General features: G+C 53.8%; 1 protein-coding gene across 11 annotated transcripts in view; it reads left to right on the plus strand.

Annotated features, from left to right (window-relative positions):
• The window catches only part of UBR4 (ubiquitin protein ligase E3 component n-recognin 4), a 2,329,353-nt gene that overhangs the window by 1,801,698 nt on the left and 504,816 nt on the right, over positions 1 to 22,839 (plus strand). For all 11 annotated transcript variants that reach the window (XM_078642504.1, XM_078642505.1, XM_078642507.1 and 8 more), the window contains one exon: positions 94 to 321. In XM_078642504.1, coding sequence (XP_078498630.1) covers positions 94 to 321 — 228 coding nt within the window. The remainder of the gene's footprint in view (positions 1 to 93; positions 322 to 22,839) is intronic.

Below are 22,839 nucleotides of genomic sequence, written 5' to 3' on the forward strand. Positions count from 1 at the left end.
CCCTACTAGTGATCTTCAGTTTCTAATCTCTCGTTGGTGGCTGTCATCCTCATTAGAGATGGTAACCAAACACATCTGCTTTGATATTTCTAGTACTTGATGATACAGCAGACCCCTTTTGTTCGCCGGCAAGTTCGCAAACTCCTGCTCTTTATCTGTGGCTCAAAAGAGAAGTACCGTCAGCTACGAGACCTCCACACCTTGGATTCTCATGTTCGAGGAATCAAGAAACTTTTGGAGGAGCAGGGAATATTTCTGCGTGCTGGTGTGGTGACAGCCAGCTCTGGCTCTGCTTTGCAATATGACACACTCATCAATCTGGTAAGAAGCGCTGGAAGGGGAACCAGGACTATTAGTCCAATCCGCTTGGTCAGAGATAAGAGCAATAGGGTTTAACGCTTTAAAGTTTGAATCTGTAGGAGTATGTTGAGAGGGATAGATGCAGAAATGCAATTAAATTACAATCAAATGAGCTATTTCCTGCTGAACAAAAAGAATTCCCAGTAAAATTAGCTATTCTTCTTGTCTCGTATGAGGAAAGGTTGATTTTAATAACAGCTATTTGCACTTTACGAAAGGTTATTTTGGATTTGTTAATTTGCGTGCTAATGTTTTTCTCAGGTTTCAGTCCTTCTCCATGGAGACACATTTGCATGAGCTAGTTCACAGAAGAATTTTCCTTTATTTAAACCTAGAAAATGTACAGCACTAGTAAGATAACCAGTGTTGTAGTATGTGTAAGGGCCAGGCAAAAATCAGTTAGGCAATCTCTAGGTACAGTGGTAGATTCCCTTACTAGTAATATGAGGTGACAAAGTAGCCTGTGCTTGAAAGACCTGAATTTTGTCCTACTCAATGATCGGGTGCCTGAAATGAAACTCTCCAACATTGGGTTTTTCATGGTTGTATGCTTTTAATATCTTTTGACATCTTCTGTCAGGGAATATTAAAGTGATGCACATCTGTAAAAAGGTAAGCAATGATTCTGTGTAAAAGATTATCTTGTATGAACACTGATACATTTATGCATGCATATTTCCTTCTTTTTTTACATTTTCTGAGCGGGTTGGGCTATTTGCCTTTAAAAAAAAAGTTTTGTTTTACTCTTATTGAAAATGTGCATCAAGCTACACATCCAGTGTGGTATCTTTTTCTCTGATATTGATTATCACAAGGCTTACCCGTTGTATTTGTGCCACTTTCATCCAGTGAGTTCCTCTCCCTCATTTATTTATTTACTAGGTTTTCCTAACTTTACATAGTATAGATAGTGTCTAACAAACCAGCATATAGCAACAGACGTTCAAACCAGCCTAGCCTCTGCCACATTTGTTCCTATCTTCTGCTTTGTTAGACCGTGTCTATGCTACCTATTGTTATGAAAGCATTACATGTTCCTTCACATTGTACATCAGGTAAAACATGCTGTCTCATCAAGGTCTGTAGCAATGACCTACATATAATGGAAGGAGCTTAACATATACTGTGGCCTAGAATGATTCTCCTGTACTTACATCATCTATATCTATACTAATATTATAAAGAGAGAGCCCTAACCTTTGAGGCAGGTAATCTCAGTAACCACAGCACCAATCACAACACCCAATACAGCATTGGAAAGGGCAGTAGCAGCAGAAGGACATAGGCTATACAGATGGCCACCATATACATTTGAAATGTCTGAGTTCAGCTGGAAGCGCACCAATTGCGCGGGAGCAAGGGCCGTGACAAACGACAATGGGCACGCCAATTGCGGAATTGCACAGCAGCAAGGGCTGTGGCCAATGGGCGTGGCAATCGGCCGCCAACAATCGCGCCACATTCCTAAATTATGATGCCAATCGCGCACCAGGGCGTATGCGTTCAATGGGCGTCTGCGTTCAGCTGGAGGCGTGGTAAGTAACCGTTCACTCTATTCACTTGTGGGCCTGCACGTTGTGCTGGGGGTGTGTCACACATACTGGGGCCGAATGCAGTGTGTGCCTTGTGCTGGGTGCGTGTCAAACAGACTGGGGCTGAATGCCGTCGGTTCTTTAATAAATTGCCGTTACGTTCCTGCCTTCACGCCATGTGGGTCCTGAAAAAATAATACCGGGAAATAACTGTTCGAGGCATGTGGGCTGCTGAATTTATATCTATGCATAGATCGCCGCATAGTGTTGGGTCCGGATGATTGCACATTGTTGTCCTGGAAGAGTCTTCGAAGTATCACGAGATAGGTGGCTCCTCCCCTGGACTACAGTGCGCATGGGCATCCCCTCCATGCTCAGATTGTTTTTTTCCGCCATTGGGTTCGGATGTACTTTCTTAGCTCAAGTTAGGAATATATATATTTACTCTTTCTACAAGGCCAAAAGGCCTTCGGGGCGTCGGTATTGTCTTACGTTCGGTGCCTTACACTTGTTTCCACAAGTCGTCGACGACAGATTGCCTTTCGACGACAGAGGCCCCATTGACGATCGACGATGGAACGAAGTCCGTTCAAGCGCTGCCCCGTTTGCAACTCGAAATACCCTCACATCGATGTGCACCCGGTGTGCAATAAATGTCTCTCACCAGACCACGACAATGCCAGCTGCATGGCCTGTTCGAAGTTCAGATCGAAGAATACTCTTCGTCTTCGACACCCGATCCAGAAAATATCTTCGGGGTGACGACGACGAGGGTGTATAAGAAGAGGATCCGGCTCAGCACTCGGATCCCGCATCGGAGCAAGACTCACCATACAATGAGGACGCGGAAGAACTCTACGGCCATGATGAAGACATCGTCGAGGTAGGGGACGATGCACAACCTCTCTGAGCCGTCGACGACGACTCAAGTGAGGAGATGGGCCCAACCGCAGTAGCGGGGCCCCATACAGACTCTTCCACGGCTCAGGCGAGTCATCGCCGGAAGGCCTTAGCCAAGATCTTCATCCACGTTCTCTAGTCCCGCTTCAAGGCTCAACTAAGAACATTTCCAAAGAGCCATCGGTCGAGCGGCCACAATCAGTGGACAAATTGAAACCGAAAGTGTTGACAACAACCATCGGCTCGAAGACTTCTGAGCCTCCCAAGTCAAAACGTGTGCTCGACCTACTGTTATGAAAAAAAAAAACGTGTGCTCGACCCCTCAGGGTCGACAGGGGGCGTCGACCCGAAGATCGGAGCGACAAAGCCTGTGTCTGCTGTTAAACACGTCACGCTCACGTCGACGTTGAAGCCCGGCTCCACAGAAGGCGACTCTTCCAAAGGACTCAGGGCCCAAAAGGCCGTCGAGCCGAAGATTCAGAAGCCGCAACTAGTCAAGGCCTTCGAGCCGAAAACCACCCTTGGCACAAAGGAACAAACCTCCTCGAAGACCACAAGCGTCCCTGCTACGCAGCAACGGATCGAGTCGACAAAAACCCACAAGCACGCTGACCAGTCTGAGTCGGTCGGATCGAAGTCTAAGTCTTCAAAGCAGGTCGGTCCGTCACTGATGCTTTCGGCGCCGATCAAATACGGCCTGCCCCCGACGGCTAGACCTAAGGCTGTCCAACTCCCGAAAGCTACAGACTCATCCAAGTCGACATCAGTAGCTGCACCCGCCCAGCCTCGGACCGAGGACGTTCAGCTCCAGCCACCGACCTACGACGAACAGTCTAAATTATACATCGACTCCGAATCAGGCAGGCTCACCGTTTACAAATGGAAAATCAGGCCTGAAACACCTATGGAGCCTTACAAGATACCACTAAAGAAAAAGAGAGACTCTACTACCTCTCCTATCCTTTTTGAACCCATACACCCATATGGGCTAGACTATACCTACTCACCCACACCAGTCACTGAGGATGTGGAGGAAGGGGACAATGAGGAGCAGTTTAACTATCCCATGGACACTGATCATGATGAGTCCCAACCATGGGCTGACACTGTTGACCCTGATGAACCACACACCACCCCTGACACTCCGTCATATGCAGTCAAGACTTCGCCTACTGAAGACACTGCTGCGTTTAACGCACTCATTGAAAGGGCAGCCCTTAACCAAGATGTTGACATGCATGCTGACCCTGTGGAGGAAGACTTTCTTTTTGATACGTTCTCTAACTCAGAAAGATCTGTAAAAACTCTGCCTAAGCTCAAGGGTGTGCTCAAACATGCCAGCGACATTTTCAAAGAGCCCACTAAAGCGAGGGTGGTAACCCCCGAATTGAACGGAAGTACCGGCCTGCGCCAGTGGACCCTACGTATATCAAGGGCCAACTCCCCTTGGACTCCTTAGTGGTGGCTAATGCTCGCAAAAGAGCAAACTCTCAGACAACTGGTGATGCTCCTCCTCTGGACAAAGAGTCCAAGATCTTTGAAGCTTCTGGAAAACGTGTAGCGGCTCAGGCAGCTAATATTTGGAGGATCTCCAACACACAAGCCCTGTTAGCAAGATATGACAGGGCCCATTATGACACGTTAGAGCAGCTACTGCAACACCTGCCAGATGCTTATAAGGAGGGAGCAGAAATGCTTATACAAGAAGGGAAGTTGATCTCCAACGCGTCCATTAAGTGTGCCTTGGATGCAGCTGATACTGCAGCTAGGGCCATAAACACTAGCGTGATGCTTAGACGGCATGCCTGGCTCCGCATCTCTGGTTTCAAGTCGGAAATCCAAACCACTCTACTTAATCAGCCAGTTAACCCTAACTTCCTGTTTGGTCCTGAGGTAGACACCACTTTAGAAAAGATTAAAAAGGACACTGACACTGCAAAGTCCATGGGTGCTCTACAGTCTCAACAATTCAGGGGCAGTTCCTTTCGTCGCTCCGGTAACAGGAGCTTCTAGAGGCCAGGCATCGCATCAAGCCCAATACACCAAAGGAGGCACACAATCCACCTATAACAAGAACAATAGGGGTGGATATCCTGGGAACAGCGCCAAAGGCAGAGGACGTGGAAATAATAATACCAGATCCTCCGCCTCTAACAAACAGTGACGTCTTGTCACTGCCCCCCGACCATACCACACCAGTCGGGGGGAGACTTCAGCGGTTCCTGCCAGTCTGGGAAAGCATTACCACAGACAGGTGGGTGAGACAACTTATACAGCACGGCTATTGTCTAGAGTGAACGTCCACTCGTCCCCAACATACCCCCAAGGCACCGTCCTATATCCGCAGAGCACATGCACTTATTGCAGCAAGAAGTCATCTCCATGCTGCAAAAAGGGGCCATAGAATTCGTGCCTTTAGACCAGCGGGGTACAGGGGTGTATTCACTGTACTTCCTAATCCCCAAAAAAGACGGGTCTCTGCGGCCCATTCTGGACCTCAGACCCTTAAACCAATACATCCTGTCAGAACACTTTCACATGATCACTTTACAGCAAGTTCTTCCACTGCTCAGTCAGGGAGATTTCCTCGCAACCCTAGATCTGAAGGATGCCTACTTCCACATTCCCATGCACCCCAGTCACAGGAAGTATCTCAGGTTCACCATCAACAACCAGCATTACCAGTTCAAGGTCCTGCCTTTCGGGGTCACTACTGCCCCCAGAGTGTTTACAAAATGCTTAGCGACAGTGGCCGTGCATCTTCGGAGACAGCACATCCACATCTATCCGTATCTAGACGACTGGCTTGTCCAAGCAAAGTCTGCACAGCAGTGTGCCAGCCACATGTCCCGCACAATTCACCTCCTACACAGTCTAGGATTTCCCCTAAATTACCCGAAGTCTCACCTTCAACCCGCCCCTGTACAACAGTACCTGGGTGCGGAAATAAACACTCTCACTGCCACTGCGCGACCGAACTCAGCGAGAGTCCACAGCATGCAGGTACTGATTCAAAAATTCAGACCACAACACTCACTCCCAGCGCAAGTGTTCATGCAGCTAATAGGCATGATGGCCTCCTGCATCTTTATAGTCCCTCACGCGAGGCTGCACATGCGTCCGCTTCAAGAATGCTTGGCATGCCAGTGGAACCAGGCTCAGGGACAACTGAGAGACCTAGTGTTGGTGACCGGTCGTGCATACAACTCTCTGCATTGGTGGAACACACAAAACCTTTGCAAGGGACGACCGTTCCAGGAGCCTGTACCACAGGTGGTGCTGGCAGCGGACGCATCTCTCCAGGGTTGGGGAGCTCATGTCCTCCATTATACTGTGCAGGGACTTTGGACCACACAGCAAAAGCGGTTACACATCAACCTCCTGGAATTGATGGCAATCTTCATGGCGATAAAGGCATTCAAGTTGCATCTCTGCAACAAAGTCGTGCTTATACGGACGGACAACATGACTGCAATGTATTACATTCAGAAGCAGGGAGGGACACACTCTCCACAATTGTCACACTTAGCACAGTGCATGTGGAAGTGGGCCATTCAGAGGAACATGTTCCTCATGGCGGACCACCTCCCAGGCAGGGACAACCAGATGGCGGACCTGCTCAGCAGACACAGCCATCAGGTGCACGAGTGGGAGATGCATCCCTCAGTGCTCCAACCATATTTCCAGCAGTGGGGTCATCCAGAGATAGACCTATTCGCCACACCAGAAAACGCAAAATGCCCCACCTTCGCCGCCAGGTTCCCACACCTGCAATCTCAGGGCAATGCGATATGGATGAACTGGTCGAACAAATTTGCGTACGCCTTTCCTCCAGCACCACTCATACCGCTGGTGGCGCGCAAACTCAGGCAGCACTCGATGACACTCATCCTGGTTGCACCAACGTGGGTGAGGCAAGCCTGGTACACCACGTTTCTAGAACTTTCAGTGATGCCCCACCAGCGACTAATGCTCACACCCAGTCTCCTCACTCAGAGCCATGGAGACATTCAGCACCCATATCCGCAACAGTTGAACCTTGTAATCTGGCTCCTGAGGTCATAGAGTTTGGCTTTCTAAACCTGCCCCCTGACTGTATGGACATCATCAAGGAGGCTAGACGGCCTACCACCAGGGCATACTATGCAGCAAAATGGAAGCGTTTTGTCATCTACTGTTCCAGTAATAACATTAATCCACTGGATGCTTCTGTGAGAAGTTGGCCTGATATATGATGCTCACTAGTTCTAGTGATCACCGTGTATCAGTCCAAACAACCCTTATGGTGATTGGTTGTAAGTCAACCTTATAGACCAGCTATCCTAATGGTAGCATGGACAAAGCAGTCTTAGGCTAAACTCTTTTGGCATGTTAAGCCAGCTGTTTTACCACAATATAACCCCTTGAATACCAGATGAAAGGACACCACACAGGTTGTTATGAAAATAAACAGTATATTTATTAATAACAACACCTCTGAACTCTTTATGAGGTCAGAGGGCTAAGCACATGACACTCTCTTACGAAAAATACTACAAGTTGCACAAAATTACAATGGTGCCCTAGGGGCACGACAAACCATATACTAAGTAAGTGGAATGTGAGAGTCAGTAAAAGGAATGGAGCTGTCCAGAGGCTGCAGGATCGATAGGACCACGCTATACTAACTTCAGGTAAGTAATAGGATGCCCACGGAACGAGTGTGCAGAGTGTGAACTCACACGCGAGATGCGTAACAACGTCTATGGACAGTACAGTTCAAGTTAAAGGTGAGTACGGACAATCCTGACAAGATAGGACTAAAACGACTGTGGAACTGGACACTAGGACAGTTAAACTACCCTTGAGCACCGAAATGCTCTTGTTACCTCACCCACGGGCCGCGGGTGCATAGGTGTCAAAGTGCGTCGGGTTCTTGCGTTGAAGTCTATGGAGCCTGAAAGAAAAGATGCTGCAGGCGACCAGGAGGAAGATGTCCGGTGCAATCCAAGGGTGGATTGTTGAAGAAGACCTGAAAGCAGAGGGGACAATGTTCACAGTCACTAGCCAGTGACTGGAGTGGAAGCAGGAAGGAACCAGATGTCGTTGTCGCGATCAGGTGAAGAGTGGACGCTTGACTCTGCAGCCACGTGGACCAGGAGGTGTCTTCGACGACCAGGATAAAGGCACGAGCTGTCCCACGCAGGCTCTCGCTGTCGGCGGTGTCGGATCCGGGATTGGACTCAACAGGCCTTGGCAAAGGCAACCCACGCGGTGAGTGAAGAAAGCGTCTGGTGCGGACTAGGAGAGTCCGGGGTGCCCCTCTTTTGGAAGGGAGCAAGGGCCAGTCTGGAGCAACCAGACCAGCAGCAAAGAGTCAAAGGTTCGTCGTCTAGGAGGCCACTAGCCAGCCGGCAAGTGACCAGACAACGCGTCGAGCAGCAACAAAGCAGAAGGGCCCCACGCAGATCTCGTGGATGCTGGAGGGCTGATCTTCGGTGCAGGGGCTGCTCGGGGCTGGGGCTTCTCAGTCCCCAAAGCACTTGGTCGAGTTTACCTCGGGAGTTGTGCTGGAAGCGTAGGGCAGGTTCATTCAAGATGGCCGGTCCCACGTGTCTCGTCGCACCCACGGGTCTCAGCTTTGCTGCAGATGTAGGTAGAGGTCGGAGAGGTCTGGGAATCCGGGTCTCGTCGGGCTCTGAAGTCTGGATCCTCGAGGGAAGACGACAAAGTGAAGCCGCTGGACGCTTGATGGTGCCTGCAGTTGCAGGGTGGACACTCCTTGTCCACAAGGGAGATTCTTCAGTCTTCTGTGGAGCAGAACGTCGAAGGCCAGAGTTTCTTCTTGTTGAATAGTTCAGGATAATCTAATTTGGAATGGGACCAGCTCCTACCTTTATTCTCCTAAAGGGGGCTGCACTACTAACTAGGTCCCTCCCCTGGGTGGGACCAGGAAGGGGGGGGGGGTTACACCCCCTATCCTTTGTCCGGTTTCCCGCCAGAGCTGGGGCTGGGATGCCCCAGCAACTGGTTTGAACCGGTGTATGCACAGGGCACCTTGTGTGCCCCAGGCATGTCTCATTCCTTTCAGGCCTCCCTACCTCAATACACAAAATCCTGTCTGGGGTGGTGCTAGCACCTCCCAAGGCAGGAAACCCTTTGTCCAAGCCATCCTCGCTGGAAGGACTCCCAGCAGCAGGAGGTCAGACTTGTGTCTGTGGCGGCAGCATCCATTTTGTGATGCTGAGGCTCGAGTTAACTTTAACCGGGGTTCACAGTTCCATACATGTCGTGTCCCTCTAGAAGGGTGGAATGCTACCCCCGTTGCCAGAATTGGCGAGGGGGTAGTATTCCAATTCGTATGACACCTTACTCGACATGTTTTGATAATGTTATACCAGAGTTATCATTTAACCGCGAGGTTGATAATGCACTTAAGAGTATATGGTATAGCGTTATCATGGAACAGCTATTAGGACTTGGTTCCGCAAGCTGCAAACGGGCTCAGCTCATGCCAGAGCACCATCTCACATAATTCCAAGCACTCTGCCTTCAGGATTGATAAGGCCTTCCATAGGAGTGACTGATAGGAATCTGTGTGTCCATTTTAGGGTTAGATATAGGTATACTATATCCACAACAAAGGGTGTTTACACCACCTTGACCCAGCTGTCATGCAGCCAGTTGTGTCAGATTTAGATGGCCAGCCAGAGGTGGCATAGTACATGCTTCAGCCCCTGGTAGGCCCTGGATACACCTATGCCCTGGGTACAGGGACTGAAAGGTGGCCCAGTACCAATTGGTAAATGCACCTAAAGTACATGCTTGTCAATTTATAGAAAGAACAGCTAGGCTGTGGGTCTGATTAGCAGGCCCACAGCCAGGGAAAGTCGTAAACCAGTGAAGCAAAAAGCAAAAATCTGGGGTGACCATAGGATTGCAGACCCCACTCTCCTACACTTAACACTCTGTGTGTGTTGACTAGGGCTACTTCCAGCCTGTTGGACTCTGTGGAGTCTCTTCTTTCTCATGTGTCCCAATGATGGTGCCCGTTCTGATCTGCGGGGCCATATGTTGGATGGTAGGGAGTTGGCGGCGTTTCTTCTTCGTGCGGCCTTGGATGTTGCCGTGCTCTCAGCCATGCTATGGCCACTTCTGTGGCTCTCTGTCGCCATGCTTGGCTGCTTGATGCTGTTTTTCCTGAAAATAGTAGAGAGCTTCCGGTTAACCTGCCCTTTGACTGGGTCCTTCTGTTTAACTCTCATGCGGACTCAGCGATTCAGCGTCTTCTTGCGGGCTCCGTCCTCCTCCTCCTCCTCCATAGGTTGGTGGTTGTTCCTCAGGGTCTTAGTGGGAGGTGTTATCTCACTTGCTTCTGGAATTTGTTGTTGGAGTGACCGTTGCACTTTGTGTGGTTTGCTGTGCCCTCGGGGTCCCTTGGTCGGCCCACCTCTTCAGTTGGCTGCTGGTTCAGCCCCTTTTTCGCAAGTGTACTTTTTGGCTGATTCCTAAGCCTTCTGTGGTTTCTGCCGCAGGTTTTATAGTTTTGTTCTCTGATGCGGGGTCTTCTTCCCTAAGAGTGGTTCCCATATTTTCTTTGGGACGTGTCATACCCTAAGTGGGGTACTTGTAGCTATTGTATAGCTCTGTCTTTCGCTGGGAGGGTGTGGACTCCCCTTTGCGGGTTCCTCGCCTTTCCTGGTGTTGCTGTATTCCGCTGGAGCGGCTTGGTCTTGCCTGGGTGTGGCTTTGCCTGCTGCGGTGTTTTAGCCCTTTTTGCTCGCTGTTTGGTTTGGTCTTCAAGGGATTCTTTCCTGTGTTGACGGCTTGGCCCGTCCGACTTGCTTTTCCTCTTATTTTCCGGCTGGTCGCACTTCTGCGTGGATCGGTCCTGTCTGGAGCAGTCTCCTGTTAGGGGTCGCTCGGGATCTGTTTTTCTGACCTTACCTTTGTCTGAGCCCAGAGTAGTCTGGGCATTCAGTTGGTGGTGCTGGTCAGCGGCAGGCTGCATCTGCCTGCTCTTCTGGTCTACGGCCGGGTGCCTTGGCTTGGGCCCTGGCACTCCTGCTTCTTTTGCTGCTGGAGCCTTGTGAGCCTACGTTTTTCTTTTGCCCCTGCCCTTATTGCCTGTGGCATCTGATAGAAACTACTATCTGCAAATTCCTTCACATAGAATTATCCCCAGGCGTGAGACTGGATCCGGAAACTTTTTTGCCACAGCAACCCTGCGCGCCGGAGGGGCGGGCGACATCACATGACTCCGCCCAGGCGTAGTCTGCCTACGTGACGTCAGCGAGGTCACATAAGACTGCCCCGGCGCACTTACGTCAGTTTTTTCCTTTTCCGCATGCAATGCGGATCCGGTCCTCCGGGCCTGTGTGGGGCTTCTTTTTTCCCCATTACTCTTGGTGGAACAGTGTGCGAATGCCTTGGGGCTTAAAACTTGCTCTTTTTGTGGCTGTCTTATGTCGGCGACGGACCCTCACCTCATTTGTATGTGGTGTTTGGGGGAGGATCACTGCCCCACTGATTGTCCGGAGTGTCGACAGATCTGAAAGAAACACGTTAGTGAAAGATTCCTTACCTTAGAATATCCCCAGGCGTCAGACTGGATCCGGAAATTTTTCGTGTAGCAGTATCCTTGCGCGTCAGTAGGCGTCGTCTGCGGCTCCGCGTCCGTAGTCGGCGCCGTGATGACGTCGTCGGAGTACTTAGACGCCGCCTCCGTGTGCTGACGTCAGTTCTTCTTTTTTCCGAGCCAGCAGCGCAGATCCGGAAAAAGTGGTACCTTAGTCACTTTTTGACTAAACTTTTTTGATCTTTTGATTATCCTTTTTTGAAGTCTTCGACTCCGAACGGTGCCAGTAGGGATACCAGGTTTCAAGCCCTGTGAGGATTGCGATTGACTGATGTCGGTCACCGCCCCTCACCGTCGGTGTCTCCACTGCCTCGGCGTCGATCACGATGACAAGACCTGTTCCGGCTGTCGGGCCCTGATTCCGAAAGCTAGGCGGGAGCGGTCCCGTAAGCGGCTCGAACTCCGGCAGTCGGCCCGCGCCGAGAACAGTCCCGGTCCGGACGGAGGTCGAGGGACCAGTCGCGGGAGAGGAGCCATCGGAGCTCCGGGAGTCGACATCACTCCTCCGGGTCGAAGTCGTCAGGTAAGCACAAGAAGTCGAAGAGACGTCATCGCTCTTCCGACTCCCCCCCGATGCTCGCGCGACGCGGCCGGGGGTTCTGGTGACACCGCCCACGCGGCCCCGTCGGGCTCCGCGGCGCCTTCGGGCCCAGCGGACACGTCTGGGGGGCCTAGCGGGTCGGGGGCTTCGGTCCTGATGCCGTCGAGTGCTTCAGCTCCGACGACGCCGGCGCCTTCGGGCCCAGCGCTGCAGGGCCACGCTGGATCCGGTTCCGGATCCGGGTCGCCGCCGGTGGACTTAACGACCTCCCTGGCGCCGACCCCTCAGGTGTCACCCCCGGCGCCGCCCTCGGGCGGCGCAGTCCCCGATGCCTCCCTCGACCCGGTTCCGGCGCCGGAGCGGCGCCGCTTCAGACGCCGTTCGGAGAGTTTACTTTCCATGATCCGGCCCCATCATTTTCTAACCCTGAGTACCAGGAGATGGGTGATGAGGAGTATTGGGAGGGTTCCGAGGACCCTCTGACACGTGAGTGTCAGTCCCAGGAGGACTGGACAGGTGACCAGGGGGATGCCAGTGTTCTAGACACTTCGCCGGACACTGTCTCACCTCCTACCGTGGCTATGGAGGAGGGGGCAACCTATAGTGTGGTGTTGATGAGGGCGGCCAAAGCCTAGGGCCTTGAGCTCCCCGTCGCGGCCGTGAGGACTAACCTCATCACTGAGGTCCTTAAGCCGCAGTCATGCTCAGCCGAGCCTCTGCTGCCGTTTAACGAGGCCTTGACCGACATGCTTTTGGGCACTTGGTCCAAGCGCGCTACAGGTTCGCCTGTAGATAAAAACGTGGCCAGACGCCACCGCCCGGCCCCGGGCGACCCTTGTTTCCTGTCCACCCACCCCACCCCTGAGAGCCTGGTGATCCAGGCCTCAAATTCCCAGACCGTGTTCCCGTTGGCGCCGCCTGACAGGGAATCCAAGAGGTACGAGCAATACGGCAAGAAGGTATTCTCCTCCCTGAGTCTGGGACTGCGGTCTTCCAACACTGCGTGCCTCTTGGGCCGTTACACCCACTCTCTGTGGGACACGGTTGCGGACGTGCTGCCAGAATGCCCGTTGGAGGTACGGGCTAAACTCGGCCAAGCCCTTGTGGAAAGCCGAGATGCGGCACGTTATTCGATCCGGTGTGGACTGGATACCACTGACTCTCTGGGCAGAGCGATGGCAACTAAGGTGGCGATTCCTCGCCACGCCTCGTTGAGGTCCGCCAACTTCTCGGCTGATGTCCAGAATACACTCATGGACATGCCGTTTGATGGCCGTCGCCTTTTTGGCGACAAGGCAGACCATGCGCTTGAGCGCTTTAGGGACTCCAGGGCTACGGCCAAGTCCTTGAGCCTCTCGGCCCCGCGCCAGCAATCGGCTGCCTTACACTCCTTTCGTGGCCGCGGAAGGGGTGTACCCACACGTGCTGCCAGCCACGCTCCGCAGGGTAATACCCAACGCGATGGCGGCCGTGGAAACCGCCGTGGCAGCGTTCGGGGACAACGGCGAGGTCAGTCCACACCTTCCCCCGCAGCATCCGCCTCAAAACCCTCCTAGTCCGTGCTTTCAGGCCCATGTGACGCCAGTGGGGGGCAGGGTTCGCCATCACCTCCTCCACTGGCGCACTGTCACGTCGGACAGGTGGGTGCTGCAAATCGTCCGAAGGGGCTACTCCCTCCCCTTCGAGGCGACTCCTCCAGCCATGCCACCGCAGTACCACCGAGTATCGGGGGATCATTTGCGGCTTCTGCAGGAGGAAGTTACGGCCCTCTTGGCCAAGGGGGCCATCGAGCGCGTTCCTGGGCCAGAAGTAGGGTGTGGTTGCTACTCCCACTACTTTCTGGTACCCAAGAAGGGCAAAGGGGGCCTACGCCCTATCTTGGACCTAAGGAACGTCAACGGCTTCCTCCGGAAGGAGAAGTTCAAAATGCTGACACTGGCTCAGGTCTTAGCTGCCCTTGACCCAGGAGACTGGATGGTAGCGTTGGACTTGCAGGACGCTTATTTCCACATCCCCGTCCTGCCGGCCCACCGGCGCTACCTGCAGTTCACGGTTGGCCACGAGCACTTTCAGTTTACCGTGCTCTCCTTCGGCCTTACCAGCGCCCCACGGGTGTTCACAAAGGTGATGGCGTTGGTCGCAGCTCATCTGCGCAGGTAAGGGGTTTCAGTCTTCCCCTACCTCGACGACTGGTTGTTGAAGGCGGGCTCGCCCCAAACAGTAGTCAGCCACCTCCAGACAACGGCCGACCTCCTGCACCAGCTGGGGTTCTCCCTCAATGTGCCGAAATCACACCTGTGCCCCTCTCAGAAGCTCCTCTTCATCGGAGCGGTTCTGGACTCAGCGCAGTTTCGGGTTTATCCTCCCGAACAGCGGGTCTGGGATATTCAGGCTCTGATTCCTCTCTTTTAGCCTTTATCCCGGGTCTCGGTCAGGTTGACGCTGCAGCTTCTGGGGCTGATGGCCTCCTGCATCCTACTGGTGCATCACGCCAGGTGGCGGATGCGGGCTCTGCTGTGGGACCTGAAGTTTCAGTGGGCCCAGCATCAGGCCAACCTGTCCGACCACGTACTGATCTCGGAGGGCACTGCAGTGGTGGCTCACGGACCGCGATTGGGTCAGCGGCAGATCCCTCTCCCTTCCCCAACCGGAGCACGTAGTCGTGACGGATGCGTCCATCCAGGGCTGGGGAGGCCCCGTGGGAGAGGCGGAGATCAGAGGTCTCCGGCGGAGGCCCGGCTCCACATCAACCTTTTGGAGTTGCGGGCGATTCGTCTAGCACTGAAAGCATTCCTCCCCTCTGTCCGGGGGAGTGTAGTGCAGGTGTTCACGGACAACACCACCGCCATGTGGTACTGAAACAAACAGGGTGGGGTGGGGTCGTGGACCCTTTGCCAGGAGGCTCTGCGCCTCTGGCAGTGGCTGGAACGCCAGGGCGTGACCCTTGTGGCTCAACACCTGGCAGGTTCTCTGAACGCCAGGGTGGACGAGCTCAGCCGTCGGTGCATGATGGATCATGAATGGCCTCTGAACTCGGACGTGGCGCAAGGCCTCTTTCAGCAATGGGGAGAGCCTTGGTTAGATCTATTCGCCACAGAAGAGAACGTGCAATGTCATCAGTTCTGCGCGTTGGAATTTCCAAGGCGGCACTCGCTCGGAGACGCTTTTCGTCGCGAGTGGAGTTGCGGTCTATTGTACGCCTTTCCGCCTACACCACTTCTGCCCAGAGTGCTGAAGAAGATCAAGCGCGACCGGGCACAAGTCATCCTTGTGGCTCCCGACTGGGCACGAAGGTACTGGTATCCTGAGCTACTCAGTATGTCAGTCGATCCCCCGGTTCGTCTGCCTCTTTAGGAGGACCTTCTTTCGCAGCAGCAGGGGACAGTCCTCCACCCGAACCTGTCCAGTCTCCACCTCCATGCTTGGAGATTGAGCGGCGACAGTTGAGGCCATTTGACTTGCCTCCTGAAGTCTGTAACGTCATTCTGGCGGCCAGGCGGCCCTCCACAAAGTCGGTATACACCTGCAGGTGGAACAAATGTGTGGCATGGTGCACAGCAAAGGCTGTGGATCCTCTTGCTGCCCCTCTCTCTGAGGTTCTTCTCTTCCTTCTTTCTCTTGCCCAGCAGGGCTCTGCTCTGGGCACTATCAAGGGCTACCTTTCTGCCCTTTCGCCTTTCTAAGGCTGCCTGATCAACCTTCTTTGTTTAAGTCCCCTTTTGTAAATCGCTTTCTTAAGGGCATCACACACACGTTTCCTCCTGTTCCGTTTGTGATGCCTCAGTGGGACTTGAACCTTGTTCTTACGTTTCTGATGTGCGCTCCCTTTGAGCCACTTCACAACTGTCCTCTCCGCCTTCTTACTTTGAAGACTGCTTTCCTGGTTGCCATCACCTCTGCCAGGAGAGTGAGTGAGCTCCAGGCCCTTTCTTGTACTCCTCCTTTCCTTTCTGTCCATCCGGACAAGGTTGTGTTGCGTACTAAGCCTTCTTTCCTGCCCAAGGTTGTCACGGCCTTCCACATCGGGCAGACTATCACCTTGCCAACCTTCTTCCTGCCACCGCATCCCTCTAAAGAGGAAGAGCGGCTCCACCGTCTGGACCCAAAACGTGCGCTCTCGTTCTATTTGGATCGCATACGCCAGTTCCGGGTGGATGACCAACTCTTTGTTGGTTACGTGGGCGCTAAGAAGGGGAAAGCGGTGCACAAGAGGACCATCTCCCGGTGGATCATCTTGTGTATCCAGGCATGTTACTCCTTGGCTAAAAAGGAGCCCCCTGTTGGATTGCGGGCTCATTCCACCCGAGCCACGGCGACTACAACTGCCCTGGGACGGGGAGTGCCCTCACAAGACATCTGTCAGGCAGCTACGTGGGCCTCGCTGCACACGTTTGCAAGACACTACTGCCTAGACAGCCAAGTCCGGAGGGATGGCTTCTTAGGCCGTTCTGTCCTCCAGGACTTTCTGGTGTGATTATTGGTTCGCAGACCCACCACCGGGGTTGGTATTGCTGGGGTATCTATTCTATTCTAAGGTAAGGAATCTATCACTAACGTGTCTCTTTCAGATGCACAAGTTACTACTTGTGTAACGATATATCTGTAAGAGACATTAGTTAGTGATAGATTCCTTACCGACCTACCCATCCTCCCCGTTCTTTGAACCGATATCTAGGGTTAGGGTTATCCCTAACCCTAGCCCTAGTTTCAATGGCACCAGTGTTGGTTTTTAACATGGCTCAGCGCTTCTGGCGCGGAAAAGCTGTGTCTAAGAACTGACGTCAGCACGCGGAGGCGGTGTCTAAGTACTCCGACAACGTCATCACAGCACCGACGACTGACGCGGAGCCGCAGGCGATGCCTACCGACGCGCAAGGGTACTGCTAGGCGAAAAATTTCCGGATCCAGTCTGACGCCTGGGGATATTCCAAGGTAAGGAATCTATCACTAACTAATGTCTCTTACAGATATATCGTTACACAAGTACTAACTTGTGCTTAAGCCGAAATCGTGGCGGGAGCACCGGATGAAACTTCTCTTGGCGCGTCTCTCCGGGTCGGCGTCCTCCCCTCAGTCTGATTCGGCCGACGGCTTCGGATACGGCCGTGGTCGTCGTCCTTGCCCTTCTTCGATGTCGCGTGAGCGGTGTAGGAAAGTGGGGTCTGCATTCCTATGGTCACCCCAGATTTTTGCTTTTTGCTTCTCTGGTTTACGACTTTCCCTGGCTGTGGGCCTGCTAATCAGACCCACAGCTTAGCTGTTCTCTCTCTAAATTAACAACCATGTACTTTAGGTGCATTTACCAATTGGTACTGGGCCACCTTATCAGTCCCTGTACAGTATACCTTAGGTATCCAGGGCATAGGTGTACCCAGGGCCTACCAGGGGCTGAAGCATGTATTATGCCACCCCTGGCTGGCCATCTAAAACTGACACAACTGGCTGCATGACATCTGGGGCAAGGTGGTGTAATCACCCTTTGCTATAGATATAGTATACCTATATCTAACCCTAAAATGGACACATATATTCCTATCAGTCACTCCTATGGCAGGCCTTATCAATCCTGAAGGCAGAGTGCTTGGAATTATGTGAGATGGTACTCTGGCATGAGCTGAGCCCGTCTGCAGCTTGCGGAACCAAGTCCTAATAGCTGTTCCATGATAACGCTATACCATATACTCTTAAGTGCATTATCAACCTCGCGGTTAAATGCTAACTCTGGTATAACATTATCAAAACATGTCGAGTAAGGTGTCATACGAATTGGAATACTACCCCCTCGCCAAGTCCGGCGACGGGGGTAGCATTCCACGCTTCTAGAGGGGCACGACATGTATGTAACTGAGAACCCCGGTTAAAGTTAACTCGAGCCTTGGCATCACAAAATGGATGCTGCCACCACAGACACAAGTCTGACCTCCTCCCCCTGGGAGTCCTTCCAGCGAGGGAGGCTTGGACAAAGGGTTTCCTGCCTTGGGAGGTGCTAGCACCACCCCAGACAGGATTTTGTGTATTGGGTAGGACAGGCCTGAAAGGAATGAGACATGCCTGGGGCACACAACGTGTCCTGTACATACACCGGTTCAAACCAGTTGCTGGGGCATCCCTGCCCCAGCTCTGGCGGAAAACCGGACAAAGGATAGGGGGTGTAGCCACCCCCCTTCCTGGTCCCACCCAGGGGAGGGACCTAGTCAGTAGTGCAGCCCTCTTTAGGAGAATAAAGGTAGGAGCTTGTCCCATTCCAAATTAGATTATCCTGAACAATTCTACAAGAAGAAACTCTGGACTTCGACGTTCTGCTTCACAGAAGACTGAAGAGTCTCCCTTGTGGACAAGGAGTGTCCACCCTGCAACTGCAGGCACCATCAAGCGTCCAGCGGCTTCACTTTGTCGTCTTCCCTCGAGGATCCAGACTTCAGAGCCCGACGAGACCCGGATTCCCAGACCTCTCCGAACTCAACTCACATCTGCAGCAAAGCTGAGACCCGTGGGTGCGACGAGACACGTGGGACCGGCCATCTTGAAAGAACCTGCACTTCGCTTCCAGCACGACTCCCGAGGTAAACTCGACCAAGTGCTTTGGGGATTGAGAAGCCCCAGCCCTGAGCAGCCCCTGCACCGAAGATCAGCCCTCCAGCTTCCACGAGATCTGCGTGGGGCCCTTCTGCTTGCTTGCTGCTCGACGCGTTGTCTGGTCACTTGCCGGCTGGCTAGTGGCCTCCTAGACGACGAACCTTCGAATCTTCACTGCTGGTCTGGTTGCTCCAGACTGGCCCTTGCTCCCTTCCAAAAGAGGGGCACCCCGGACTCTCCTAGTCCGCACCAGACGTCTTTTTCACTCACCGCGTGGGTTGCCTTTGCCAAGGCCTGTTGACTCCAATTCCGGATACGACACCGCCGACAGCGAGAGCCTGCGTGGGACAGCTCGTGCCTCCATCCTGGTCGTCGAAGACACCTCCTGGTCCACGTGGCTGCAGAGTCAAGCGTCCACTCTTCACCTGATCGGGACGACAGCACCTGGTTCCTTCCTGGTTCCACACCGGTCACTGGCTAGTGACTTTGAACACTGTCCCCTCTGCTTTCAGGTCCTATTCTTCACCGATCCACCCTTGGATCGCACCGGACATCTTCCTCCTGGTCGCCTGCAGCATCTTTTCTTCCAGGCTCCATAGACTTCAACGCGAGAACCCGACACACTTTGACACCTATGCACCCGCAGCCTGTGGGTGAGGTAACAAGAGCATTTCGGTGCTCAAGGGTAGTTAACTGTCCTAGTGTCCAGTTCCACAGTCGTTTTAGTCCTACCTAGTCAGGATTGTCCGTACTCACCTTTTTCTTGAACTGTACTGTCCATAGACGTTGTTACGCATCTCGCGTGTGAGTTCACACTCTGCACACGCGTTCCGTGGGCCTCCTATTACTTACCTGAAGTTAGTGTAGCGTGGTCCCATCGATCCTACAGCCTCTGGACAGCTCCATTCCTTTTATCGACTTTCACATTCCACTTACTTAGTATATGGTTTGTCGTGCCCCTAGGGCACCATTGTAATTTTGTGCAACTTGTAGTATTTTTCGTAAGCGATTGTCATGTGCTTAGCCCTCTGACCTCATAAAGAGTTCAGAGGTGGTGTTATTAATAAATATACTGTTTATTTTCATAACAACCTGTGTGGTGTCCTTTCATATGGTATTCAAGGGGTTATATTGTGGTAAAACAGCTGGCTTCACATGCCAAAACGAGTTTAGCCTAAGACTGCTTTGTCCATGCTACCATTAGGATAGCTGGTCTATAAGGTTGACTTATAACCAATCACCATAAGGGTTGTTTGGATTGATACAAGGTGATCACTAGAACTAGTGAGCATCATATATCAGGCCTACTTCTCACAAGCGGCACTCCCCGATGGGTAAGTGTCGGAGTTTGTCCCCGGGGGCTGGTTTCCGGCCTGCCGGGGGCGGGGGCTCACTGCGGGTGATGCAGCCCAGAGTGCCGTCCTATCCACCGTGTCCAGGTGCTGGGGCGTCGAGAGTCCAAATGGAGTCATATGTGTCGGCTTTGCAGGCCTCGCTGTCGTCTCCTCCCCCCCCCCCCCCTTCCCCTCCTGGAGTGATGGCGGATCCCTCGCCTTGCGCGGCGCCGGCTTTGGCGCCGACTGGTTTGGATCCAGACTTGGAGGATGTGGTGTTGTTGGGGTGCGGCTCCTCTGGGGCACCTCCTTCATGCCACGGCGTCTCTGCCTCTCCGCAAACTCGTGCGGGAGTCCCTGTGGCTTCGCGGGAGGTCGCCGGGGCTCGGGTCGCATCCCATCCCCGAGTCCCTCTCGGTCCTTTGACAAGGTGTTCCTGTCTAAGGCCGAGGTGACGCCGCTATGGCGCCAGCAGCTACTGGTCTGTGCGGAGCCACATGGGTCGGCGGCCCCTTCTCGTCCCGCTTGGGGTCGAGGCCTGATGAGGACCCGCGTCCCTCTCCGGGCCCCTTCCATTCCCTCCCGCAGGCGACTGCCTCAGAGGGCGAGTCGGTGGCAGAATAGTCTCTGGCGCCGCTACATGGGTTGCCGAGCGATCTCCGCCTCATTTTGGGCCGTGGCTGCAGGAGGGCTACGTGTCACTCCCCGGGGCCATCTTGTTCCCCCACGCAGGTGTCTACCTTGATGGGGGTTGGGTCGGCGTCGTTCTGGCGCCGCCTTGGGCCGGTTCGACTCCAACCCCGCTCAGGTCTCCGGTATGGGATGACTTGGTGGACTCTTGTCCGGTGACGCCAGATGGTGGGGCCCTGCCTCAGGCGGCGGGCTCTAAGGATCCACGCAGGGGTCGCACCACGGATTCGTCTTCGGATGCTCCCTCTTCCCCGGCGGCAGGCTGTATTTTGGTGTTGTCCTCTCCGGAGACTGGCCGACATATGCTGTCTTTTTCACCGGCGTCGAAGGGCGGCTCCCCGCCCTTCATGAGGCAGAGGTGTTCGTCGGATGAGCGGCAGGTCCCTCATTCTTCGGTTCCCCCTTGCTTCCAGGTCTGACCCCTACCTTTCCCGCTTGCCCTCTGGGACGGCCGCCTTAGTTTGCAGCCGTCGCCCTCAGAGGAGCTGCTTTCTCCGCCGCAGGGTCCTACGGAGGCAGGTGCGGCCTTCGATCACGCGGTGTCCACGTGACCACCTCTTGGTGATCCTCCACCAGGGCTCTGGTGGGCGGGAAATCTTACTCTGCTTTGAAGGTTCCCTTCTTTCTGCTTTGACCGAGGCTTGGAGGCGTCCTGCCTCAGGGGACCCGGTGCCTCAGCATCTTCTGCACCGGCACCTCGTGACCCAAAGCGTCTGTCCCTTCACCCCTCGGCTGCCAGCCCTCTTTTACGGACCTCTTTTCCCTCCCTGCTGCCGTTGTTGACTCTGCCGTCCCGGGAGGCCCGCTGGCTGGACTCTTGGGGATGCAACATGTTTGCCTCGACCAGCGCTGCCCTGCGGGCCCTTAACACCTTGTGTGTTCTGGCTAGGGCTTCTTCTTGTTTGTGGGACTCTGCAGAGTCACTGAGTTCTGCAGCGTCCCGGGAGCCTGGTCAGGTGGACTTGCGGCATCATGCATCGGATGTCCGGGAGCTTGCGGCGTTTATTCTCCGCTCTGCTCTGGACATCTCAGAGGTGCTGGGCCGGGCTATGGTTTCTTCAGTCGCTCTCCGTCGCCATGCTTGGCTTCGGGACGGAGTATTTACTGAGAATATCCGGGAGCGTCCCATTGAACTGCCATTTAACGGTACTGTGTTGTTCGATGCCCCGGCCGACTCCGCCATCCAAAGACTCTTGGCGGGGCTCCCCCCTCCTCCTCCTCCTCCTCCTCCTCCTCCTCCACCTTATCGTATGCCATCCCCTCCTCAGTGACTCGTGAGGTGCGCTGCTTCTGGGCCTTCTTAGGCCGTATGGTCTGGCTGTGGAGTGTGTTTTTCTAGCCATTGCGTCCTCTCAGGACTTTGGCATTGTTGGCTGCTGGACGGCCCTTTTCTTAGTTCTGTGTGTGTTATTACACAGACTTGGCATGAGATTTGGCCTTCTGCTTGGGTGGGCTGCTTGTCAAGCCCATTGTGGGGTTTTTCTTTCCCCTGTGACTCTTTTGTTGTTTCCTCTGCTGTGGAAGTTCTTCCAAAGAGTATTCTCATAGTTTGAGACTTACCGTACCCTTGGGGGGAGTGGCAGCTGTTATATGGCTTGTGCCTTGCTGGGGGTTCTAGTCGCCTTCGGGTGCCCGTTCTCCATGGCGCTGTGTGGTTGCCCTGGCTGCTTGAGGTCATCTGCACGGCCGCTGGTAGTGGTGTGCCCGGGATCCTTTTCCTCTCCCAACTCCTGTCCTGAGGTCTGGGATGCTCAGGTGTTATCCTTTGCCAGGCGCTGCCTACTCTGCCTTCCGGGGGCCTCGGGCTGCTCCTCTTGCTTCTGGCGGCTTTTGCTTCTGGCTCGGTCCTATCTGGCAGGTTGCTCTCCGTCTTGAGTGAGCTCGCCTTCTTTGCCCTTGGTTCCTCGATAGTGAGTGTGCGGGACTCTTCTGCCTTCTCCTCCAGCTTCTTATTCTTCTTCTCTACCTCCTACCTCCCATGGGTTGGTGGGTTCTGCTTGTGGGGGTTTCCATTGCCTGGCAGGGGCGAGTTTCTCCCTGGTCCAGAGTTCTGGTCCCCTGTAAGGCCTCTGGTCGGTATTGGCTGGTGGGGTCCTTTCGTCTGTGTCTCCTGTGAGTGCCTTCCTTGTACTGGACAGGCAGCTCCGTCTGGGGGCGGTTCATTCCTCCTTGGCTCTTGGGAGGATGGTGTTGCGGTGCCTTGATGCCCTGCTGCTCTGGCTCCTCCAGGTCTAGGGGGGATTGCTTCTATCCCTACACTCCCTCCCCCCCTCATTCCTTCCTTTGCTA

The sequence above is a fragment of the Lissotriton helveticus genome, chromosome 5_1 (assembly GCF_964261635.1).
Source record: "Lissotriton helveticus chromosome 5_1, aLisHel1.1, whole genome shotgun sequence".
In the NCBI taxonomy this organism is placed as follows: Eukaryota; Metazoa; Chordata; class Amphibia; order Caudata; family Salamandridae; genus Lissotriton; species Lissotriton helveticus.